This window comes from Symsagittifera roscoffensis, chromosome 9, assembly GCF_963678635.1.
Source record: "Symsagittifera roscoffensis chromosome 9, txSymRosc1.1, whole genome shotgun sequence".
NCBI lineage: Eukaryota > Metazoa > Xenacoelomorpha > Acoela > Convolutidae > Symsagittifera > Symsagittifera roscoffensis.
The window spans coordinates 30054202-30065086 of NC_087070.1; the positions used below are offsets into that span (position 1 = coordinate 30054202).

At 35.4% G+C, this 10885-nt stretch overlaps 2 protein-coding genes across 2 annotated transcripts; both read left to right on the plus strand.

The window, feature by feature from the left end:
- The first annotated feature begins 493 nt into the window (after window positions 1-493).
- LOC134854244 (uncharacterized oxidoreductase YkvO-like) lies at window positions 494-5127 on the plus strand. The gene is made up of 3 exons (XM_063870420.1): window positions 494-1001; window positions 2808-3194; window positions 4670-5127. The coding sequence occupies exons 1-3, from the start codon at window positions 791-793 to the stop codon at window positions 4873-4875; spliced, it is 804 nt and encodes a 267-aa protein (XP_063726490.1). The 5' UTR covers window positions 494-790; the 3' UTR covers window positions 4876-5127.
- Window positions 5128-6598: 1471 nt separating this feature from the next.
- Window positions 6599-10885, plus strand: LOC134854810 (uncharacterized oxidoreductase TM_0325-like). Its single transcript, XM_063871166.1, has 4 exons — window positions 6599-6809; window positions 8315-8539; window positions 9717-10103; window positions 10683-10885. Exons 1-4 carry the CDS (start codon window positions 6599-6601, stop codon window positions 10883-10885), a joined length of 1026 nt encoding a protein of 341 aa, XP_063727236.1.

Sequence of the window (10885 nt, forward strand, 5' to 3'; positions counted from 1 at the left end):
ATGCGGGTAGCTTAGCGGAGTGTGGTTTTTTCCTCGAAATTCTTTTCTCAGCCATATTTTGAGTTTTTAACTGGCTGCTGATTACTTTTAATTTTTTTTTCATGTGGCTCTTAAGGGTTGTAAGCTATGAAGCGATACAATTAGCATCTCGTAACGTAAGTGTGGTAATAAGACCAAATAGCAAGTCTCAGTTCAGTTCGGAAGGATTTCTGAGCCGGATTAATTCGCCTTTTCCCGTTCTAAAAAGAGATTGTATCACGGCGTGATTGCCTCAAATGACGGCTATTGTCAAATTTTACCAGATCGGGCTTTTAAATTATAAAAAGAGGAGTATCTTTGCTGTTTTTCACTGTTTTTAAAACTACCACCCAACCTTAATACTTCAGTGTCATCTTTCAAATCACATATTTATCTCATCTTTATCTCAAAATGCATATTTAATGAAAACTTGAATTCTTGAAATTAGTGAACTTTCTGGTATGCGATCTTATGTTTAAAAATCAGCTCGATTCGCAAACAACGCAAAGGTGTTCAATAAACTTGATTCTCCTCAGTCTCTGCTGCCCAAATGTTGATTGAATAGTTAGGTTTCATAGTACAACAAATAACAATCGATCTGACCAAACAACGTGCCCAGTTTCCTAGATAGCGACTGCTCATCACTGGAAAAACCAAGAAATAAAACAAACATACCTTAAATTCTTCTAAAGAAGGCGTTCAACTGAACTTTGATAGATAGCTTTCGAAATTTAGTAAATTTTGTCTGTCAGCAACTGACAACTTCGAAACAATGAATGCCTCTTCTTCATTATTCACTGGCTGTGAAGTTGTGATAGTTACTGGTGCAAGCTCTGGTATCGGGGCAGCCACAGTGGTCCGGCTTGCTCATAGAGGAGTGAGGAAGTTCTGTTTGACCGGCAGAAACGAACAAGGACTGCAGAAGACGAAAGACGCTGTCATCCGGGAGGCCACTAAAGATGCACAGTTTGTTGACGTGCTAGGTTTGAAAAACTTCATTCCTTTCGTTTAAAAACTTTATTCCTTTCGTCGTTTTGTCGAACTTTTGTAGAAAATGAATGTAGATTTGGTTTGTGTCAATTTGTAACTAAGAAGCCACATGTTTCACATTTTTGAGAGCTAATGTGAATGGTTCGTTTTCAACATACTTTCGAGATTTCAGGAATCAGGTTACAAAACGGAACATTGGTTTGGGCTGAGTGATACCGTATATTAGCCGCAAAATGTTTGGAAACATAATTAGCCCTAAAAATCTAATGCAAACATTTGTATTCTCAGATAAACTGTACAACATACCCCCCCCCCTAATCACTCTGACAACCCCCCCCCCCCCCAAATCACTCTCCCCACATAGTGACCTACGGTTGCAGAATTCCAAGTGAACCTCCGTACGTAAAATCTCCTCTTATCCACGAATTGGTTTTTAAAATTATTTTCAACATACACTTCAAGCACAAAAATATTATTTTGGCTTTCAAAACTTCGAAGATCAATTATTTTTCTATTTTGTTAACCGACTAACTCATTGTTTTGGAAATTTTTCCTACATTCGGAAGGCAAAGCTTAGCAAGAACATTCATATAAGATTAGATGCAGAGCAATTATCTCAAAGTGAAAAAATTATTCTGCAGTCCAAAAAAGTTGATTTAGTGGAAATCATTATGACTACCACATTGAGCTTTTTGCTTTGAAAGTTTAATTTGCTTTTATTTAGCTTGTAACTTTACTAATGATATGAATCGGAGATTACAACTTTGAATTCTTCGCCAATATATAATTGATTAGGTTAAAAAGCGATCAGATAATTCTTGAATACGATTTCGTAATAAAATTTTGAATGCGAGGTGTATGCATTACTTGTGTAAAAGTTTTTTCACCTGTTTTGTTTACCTATGATCGTGTCTTTAGTTACATATTTTGATTCAATCTTCGACAAAAGTACTTCTAATCACGGGCTTTTGACATATATAGAGCCAAAAAATTCGAAAGACCCAAAAAACAATAAGGTTCCGATTTTTTGCAGTTTGAATTGCTTTTGGGGCATTTTGAGCTTTATAGGCTGGAAAGTTATTTATAAGACGGGAGAGATCCGTTTATTTCTCGAAGAGTTATTTGTAACTAAGGAGCCACATGTTTCACATTTTTGAGAGCTAAGATGAATGGTTCGTTTTCAACATACTTTCGAGATTTCAGGAATTCTAAACTGTTTCTTGAACTCTAAATTTATTGTTGCGACTTTCGTAACGAAAGTAACGGAATATTTGTGCTCGGGTTGATTTTTTTCTCCAAAGAAATTTTGACTTTTTTCTAGCTATTTTTCATGGAAGTTTTCTTTCCATCATTCAAAAAGTATTGTTGTCCTGAGCATAAATTTGGGAAGGAACTTCACCTGTGATCTTTTTTTTGTAGAACTATGGAATTTAAAGATTGCCATTTTCCATTTTAGCCCATTCAGGACAATTAACGGGCTATATCCTTCGCGCTATTAAAGCATAAGCGGAGAGTTAATCCGTCTTAGAAATCTTTCTCAATTATTTGAACGATTTTTACTATGAGCGAAATCTATCACTTTGTACTTTGTATGGCGTGTGGAGGATGATTTTAACAAAAACTCTCAAATTTTAATTTGTTTTTCTTCATTTTATTTTAATACATTTAATTTTTTCATGTTATTACTGCTCTGGCCTTAAAAGACAGTCGGAACATTCAGGGTTTGAGCAGTCGTTTTGAATTTTTTTGCTACTTTAATGGCTGGTTCATTTTGAGGTCGTTTCACTTTATGTTTTCAGGCGATTTAACTGAAACACAAACTATCGAGAACATTGTCGGAGAAACTATCAAAATGTTTGGAAAAATAGACATTTTAATTAACAACGCTGGCTGGGTTTTTGGATTATTGCCAATCTTTGACCAGACAATTGATAACTTCCAGCAAACTTTTGACCTCAATGTCAAAGCTGTTGTCATTCTAACTAAACTATGTCTTCCCTATTTGCGAGAATCGAAAGGAAGCGTCATCAACGTATCATCTACAGGAAGCGTCCGAAATTTCGATAAATTTGCGTTCTATTGTATGAGCAAGACGGCTCTGGATATGTTTACTAAGTGTCTGGCAACTGAGGAAGGCAAAAATGGAATAAGAGTTAACTCTGTCAATCCAGGATTTGTGGATACAGGTAATCACCTCTAAAAAGATCGGATTGTTTTCATCCCACTTGATTTAATGGTTAAAAATTTGCAAAAATGTACTGCCGAATGCTTTTAGTTTATAATGTTATCGCAACTTTTTGTGACATCAGCTTACTTGATGGAAGCACTTCATAAAAGAATAAAAAAGCGCTCCAGGTATTTAAACAATTTTGGATGTTGCTCTGCTTAAAAAGCTGTAACATGGTATTTTGATCTGCCAAAGACTCATAAACGTCAAATTGTTTCCTTCGCCGAACAATTTCTAAAACTTATTTCTGCGTTAAACGTCCACAATTCTCAAAAATTCGTTTTTTTTTGGTTTGTGCAAACTGGAAGAGTGGTGGTTTTATACCATTCATGACCTGTTATAACCTGGATGCGTTGAAGTATTCCCTTTGGTGCAATTCACGATTTCACGTGAGCTGATACTTTTGTTATACCACTGAGTCGTCGCTCTCCTTAAGTTTGACGAGTTGTTTATTGTTGAGGCGAGTTGCCGTGGTATCACAGTGATGATCACCCCCTAGTCCCCTAGGCATGCTACATTTACCAGCCAGCAAGTTATATGGAGAAAATCAAAACTTAGCATTCAGAGAAACTTAGCATATTTTTTTGTTCCGACTTTCGTAACGAAAGTAACGGAATATTTGTGCTCGGGGTCGGGGTGGTTTTTCTTCAGACAATTTTCGACTTTTTAACTAGTCCTTTATGACGGCATTTTTTATATCATTCAAAAGGCATTGTTGTTTTGAGTTAAAATTTGAAAGATAATTCCCCAGTGATAATTTTTTGTAAAGTTATGGGGGTTTAAAGTTTACGATTTTGGTCAATTTGGGACAATTAATACGCGTTCAATTTGCGCTATGAACGCCTAAGTGGAGAATTAATCCGTTTTAGAAATCGTTCCAAATTGGTTGAAGACTTTGTACTTTATATGGCGTGTGGGGGGATGGTTTTCGCAAAAAGTCTCAAATTAAAAAAAAAGTTCTTTGTTTTTCGTTTTATTTTAATAGATTTATTTTTTCATGTTATTTACTGCTCCATAGACCTGAAAAGGCAGTCGGAACCTTCAGTACTTCGCCCCGATACGAGGAGTCTTTAATTTTGCAATAAAGTATATCTACAGAATTTAACCATACAATGTTAACTTTTGCATAACGAATTCCATGCAAAAAAGTACAACCAGAGAAACGAAATTACCTCTGAAACTGATATTGCAATTGATTTTGAGTATATCTATTCCTTCCAAGCATTGGAAAAAAAATGCATTGGAAAGCTCACCGTAATCTATTCTCACTGAAGGATGAGCAACCTTATTTCTTAACCTAAAACAGCTGATCGAACAATTTTTGGTAACTTTTTTTAAATCTGAAAAGAATGGTCTCAAAAACTCTTTCAAGCAGATTTTTCTAGTCTAACTTGTAAAACAAGCCCCCAATGAAATGACTGTTCCTGTTTTTAGGCATCCATGAAAGGTGTGGGATGCCTCGTTCTGCGGTTGATGAAGCCGTTGAAAATTGTCGGAACACCCATGCAGTCGGAAGAAGCGGAACTACAGAGGAAATTGCGAACATGATCGCGTTCATTGCAAGCAAGGAATGCTCTTTCGTCACTGGGAACATTACAATGGTGGACGGGGGACTCAATTGCACAAATCCACTTTGGTAGTGAATAATTGGCCCGTGTGCACGATTATGAAATACTAATTGACTGAAGTAACATTTGGATGAAACAAAATGAACTCTACCCGCTCTTCTCCTCTTCCTCCTCATTCTTTAAACTGGAGTGGGATACCCGAGTCAAAACTCGTGCATAAAACTTTCCATGAGAAATGTATAATAAAATCTCACCCAATTTTCTGTTTTCTGTAGAGAAACTATTGATTTCTCTTCTTATAATTGATATAAAATTTTCTGATTATGCTAAATTTGATTCAAATTACAGAGTGGTAGACCAACAGTGGATTAACAGAACTTGAGTTCTTGTTTCAATATTACTTTGCCTTTTTCGTGGATGGGCCCAGTTTGTGGAATAAGTATAGGTATACGGTTCAAGAAGTACAGCGGTATACGGTTCAAATAAACTAAATTATCTGCATACCCGGGATGACCAAAAATACTAGTCATACAATTTCCATATATAGAAAAATGCTAGTCATACACTTTCCATACAATTCCATACGTACAGAAAATTGCATGAAAGGTCTATGATTAGTATTTTTTCATATATGGAAATTGTATGACTAGGATTTTTCCATAAACCAAAAATATTGATTTTTTACATTTTAATTTCTCAAAACTTTTTGGTTGTGTTCGTAAGCGAACACAAATGACATAAACCTGGATTACTCAACCGTAGTAACATAAGGTTTGACCGTCTCGCATTAAGGATGCATTGGAAACAGCCTGACATGTGTTACTTCTGTCTCACACAAATAATATAGCGAAAGTAATGAACTTTTAAATTTTGGCAATATTTTTCCAAGATGTTTATTTCTAAAATTTGAATTTTTAAATTACCAGACATTGATCAAGGCATACAAAAACATGTCATACAAAAGAAAGAGGAGTTTTAAGCATTTTTGAAAAAAGTTATGAAGAGAAAAGGAAAAAAATCCAATATTAGTATATCCAGGACTACGTTATACACACAAAAAATTAAATTTTGCATGCAAAATTTTTTTTTCAAAAAATGTTTGTTTGAATACGAAAATCAATTTGCGGTTGAAAAAAACACAAAAAAAATTTTTGGGGGCAATTTCATTGTCGTCGCCATCAAAAAAATGCTAGTCATACAATTTCCATATATGGAAATTGTTTGACTAGTGTTTTTTGTTTCAGAAAACAAAAACAAAAAAAGTCAAACTTTTCAGTTGTAGCAGCCCAAAAAACGCTTAAATGCTTTGCCAGCAGTTGAATTGATTGTTCGAAGCTTTTTTTCTCAAAACTTTCTTTGAAAAAAATGCTAATCATGCAATTTCTATATATAGAAATTGTATGAGTAGCATTTTTTCATGCCATTTTTTTATGAAGAGATACCAATTTCGATACCAAAACAACTATAAAATACCTTTAAAATTCGATTAAACTGTCTTTGCAAAAATGTATGAAATTTGTATGACTAGCATTTTTCCATAGACTAAGTGTATGAAATTATATGATTAGCATTTTTGGTCTATGGAGGTCAACCCGGGTAATCACAAACAAAGATTTTCAAACGCAGTTTCTGAAAGTATTACGTCCACACAATATAGTCCAATTTTAACTCTTGAATAAAACATGTTTTGAACAGAGCTAATCTTTCAAATCAAACTAATCTTAGTTGTAATTTCATATTTGTGAAGATTGTGAAGGTTTGTGCATTCTACTGAAAAATAGTTTTGAGAAAAACAATGGCCGACTCTTCGCCATTATTCACTGGCAGTGAGGTTGTAATAGTTACTGGCGCTAGTTCTGGCATCGGGGCAGTCACAGTGGTCCGGCTGGCTCAGAGGGGAGTGAGGAAGTTCTGTTTGACCGGCAGAAACGAACAAGGACTGCAGAAGACGAAAGACACTGTCATCCGGGAGGCCACTAAAGATGCGGTGTTTGTTGATGTCCTAGGTTTGAAACATGACTATTCTAATTTAATTGTAAAATGTTTTAGTAATTCAAAATGTAAATAGACTGCGCGAGCAATCAGTTAACGCGGTGTTAATTATTTTAAAATTTTCATTTCTTGCGGTTACAATTGCAATGAGAACAATCATTAGCGGTTTTAGGGGAAAGGGGGTTCGGAAACTTCTCTCAAAGAATCCCCCGCCGACCTAACGGGCCCCTTTTTGTTCTGTTTTGAGATATAAAATTTGAGAGATAAAATTTTTCTAAAATTCAGCATATACTAATTTGAGGAGCGCGCCCAAAAAAAAACGCAATTTTTTGTCAAAACTGTCCAAAAAGTTCATAAAAACGCTTTTTTTGGCCTGTTGTTTTAAAAAATTGCTTGCGACGCAGAAAATTTAGTCGGAATAGAATCTTAACTTTAAATTGGGAGAGCTAAACAAACGTAAGCGAACACAAATGACATAAACCTGGATTACTCAAACGTAGTAACATAAGGTTTGACCGTCTCGCATTAAGGATGCATTGGAAACAGCCTGACATGTGTTACTTCTGTCTCACACAAATAATATAGCGAAAGTAATGAACTTTTAAATTTTGGCAATATTTTTCCAAGATGTTTATTTCTAAAATTTGAATTTTTAAATTACCAGACATTGATCAAGGCATACAAAAACATGTCATACAAAAGAAAGAGGAGTTTTAAGCATTTTTGAAAAAAGTTATGAAGAGAAAAGGAAAAAAATCCAATATTAGTATATCCAGGACTACGTTATACACACAAAAAATTAAATTTTGCATGCAAAATTTTTTTTTCAAAAAATGTTTGTTTGAATACGAAAATCAATTTGCGGTTGAAAAAAACACAAAAAAAATTTTTGGGGGCAATTTCATTGTCGTCGCCATCAAAAAAATGCTAGTCATACAATTTCCATATATGGAAATTGTTTGACTAGTGTTTTTTGTTTCAGAAAACAAAAACAAAAAAAGTCAAACTTTTCAGTTGTAGCAGCCCAAAAAACGCTTAAATGCTTTGCCAGCAGTTGAATTGATTGTTCGAAGCTTTTTTTCTCAAAACTTTCTTAGAAAAAAATGCTAATCATGCAATTTCTATATATAGAAATTGTATGAGTAGCATTTTTTCATGCCATTTTTTTATGAAGAGATACCAATTTCGATACCAAAACAACTATAAAATACCTTTAAAATTCGATTAAACTGTCTTTGCAAAAATGTATGAAATTTGTATGACTAGCATTTTTCCATAGACTAAGTGTATGAAATTATATGATTAGCATTTTTGGTCTATGGAGGTCAACCCGGGTAATCACAAACAAAGATTTTCAAACGCAGTTTCTGAAAGTATTACGTCCACACAATATAGTCCAATTTTAACTCTTGAATAAAACATGTTTTGAACAGAGCTAATCTTTCAAATCAAACTAATCTTAGTTGTAATTTCATATTTGTGAAGATTGTGAAGGTTTGTGCATTCTACTGAAAAATAGTTTTGAGAAAAACAATGGCCGACTCTTCGCCATTATTCACTGGCAGTGAGGTTGTAATAGTTACTGGCGCTAGTTCTGGCATCGGGGCAGTCACAGTGGTCCGGCTGGCTCAGAGGGGAGTGAGGAAGTTCTGTTTGACCGGCAGAAACGAACAAGGACTGCAGAAGACGAAAGACACTGTCATCCGGGAGGCCACTAAAGATGCGGTGTTTGTTGATGTCCTAGGTTTGAAACATGACTATTCTAATTTAATTGTAAAATGTTTTAGTAATTCAAAATGTAAATAGACTGCGCGAGCAATCAGTTAACGCGGTGTTAATTATTTTAAAATTTTCATTTCTTGCGGTTACAATTGCAATGAGAACAATCATTAGCGGTTTTAGGGGAAAGGGGGTTCGGAAACTTCTCTCAAAGAATCCCCCGCCGACCTAACGGGCCCCTTTTTGTTCTGTTTTGAGATATAAAATTTGAGAGATAAAATTTTTCTAAAATTCAGCATATACTAATTTGAGGAGCGCGCCCAAAAAAAAACGCAATTTTTTGTCAAAACTGTCCAAAAAGTTCATAAAAACGCTTTTTTTGGCCTGTTGTTTTAAAAAATTGCTTGCGACGCAGAAAATTTAGTCGGAATAGAATCTTAACTTTAAATTGGGAGAGCTAAACAAATTGATTTGGTCGACTTGAAAAAATGTCCACAGTTTTCAACATTCCGCGACATTAACAATTTTTAGCTCTCTGCTGTCTTGGAATCAACGAACAAATAATTAAAACATTGTATTGCTCAAAATTGCTCCTAAAATGGCCGATCTTGCGTATTCCGCAACAAAACTTGCCGAATTCGGAACAGTTTGTGAAATCCACACACAAATCTCATTATATGTATATTTAAAACATCTGCTGTCGCGGAATTTGTATTTGTAAGCGGAACTTGTAATTTGTAAGTGAAATCCCCAGTTTTTTGCGGAATCCAAAAACAAAACTAATTACGTCTTGGAAATATTTTAAAACCGACTTTGTTTTTTGTTGGTACCAGCGAGACTTTCTAGCAGTTCAATCTCATTTCCTGACAACAGTTCAATCCAGGTTTTTTCAATCTCAATCAATGCCAACAATTCAATCTCTTTCACTGACAACAATTCAATCCAGCTAAAACTCACCAGCTAAATCTCAAATACTGAAAGAATGAAAACCGAAAGAATGAACGCCTCTTTTACCTCAAGTACTGAACCAATGAAAACCGCATGAAACGTAAAAGTTTTTAATTAAATTTATGTCAGGCGTTTATTCTTTTCTGAACTTTTTTTCGAGCTTCAGTTGGAGTTAACAGATAAGGAGTTAGAAATTAGGTACAGAAACTGGTTACTTCAATCTTAAGTTGATAGGTTTTTTTTTCATTTTTCAGGTGATTTGATTGAAGCTCAAACAGCCCAGAAAATTGTCGACGATACTATCAAAGCGCTTGGAAGAGTCGATATCCTAATAAACAACGCCGGTTGGACGTTCGGAATGACGCCGATCTTCGAACAGTCGATTGAAAACTTCCAGAAAACGTTTGACCTGAATCTCAAAGCAGCCGTTGTTCTGACCAAATTGTGTCTCCCTTACTTGCGGGAATCTAAAGGAAACGTTGTAAATGTCTCCTCGGTAGGAAGTGTTCAGAACTATGATAACCTCTCGTTCTACTGTATGAGCAAGGCGGCTCTGGATATGTTCACCAAATGTCTGGCTTCTGAGGAAGGCAAAAATGGCATCAGGGTTAACTCAGTCAATCCTGGATTTGTGGATACCCGTAATCTTTTTTCGAAAAAGTTATTCTGTAATTTTATCCAATTTTTCAGGAAAAGCCTAAAATTGTTTCCGACTTTATTAATTTTTTTATTGAACTGACTTGCTCGGAATTTTGTTGACGGTGCATTTTGACAAAAAAACTTTGTCGTTTTTTCGACCATTTGGCCACATCGGCAATTGATCTAATTGATAAAGAAAACCCCCGAGCCAATATTTCTTTTGTTTTTTCAAGAACGAGAAGAAAAAATCACGTACAATTAATTTCTAATCTTGCGACTAAAAACGTTTTTTAAAAGTGGATAGTGACTCCGCCAATCAATACAGAGGATTTTTGCTCAAGATAGCGCGGTGCATGCCTATCAAAGATTGAGTTTTTCTCAGCCAAACCATTGTTTGTTTCTTAAAACAAGAATCCTTATGTAGATGGTTTAATTTTGGTAGGACCAACTGCGTGTGATATATTCGACTCAGATTCCAACTTGGAGCCAATTTAGCTCCGCCACACTTACCCCTTTTTGGGGGTCGGATATTTGCTCGATCCTGAAAACCTACTCTTTAAATCTGCTTTTGTTTTTACGAGGTATCCATGTGAAGTGTGGGATGCCCCAGTCTATGGTGGAGGCTGTGATTAAGAATTGTGCAAACACCCATTCAGTGGGAAGAAGCGGAACTGCCGAGGAGATTGCAAGCATGATCCCATTCCTTGCTAGCAAGGAGTGCCCTTTCGTCTCTGGGAACATTACAATGGTGGACGGGGGCCGCAATTGCTATAACCCTCTGTAA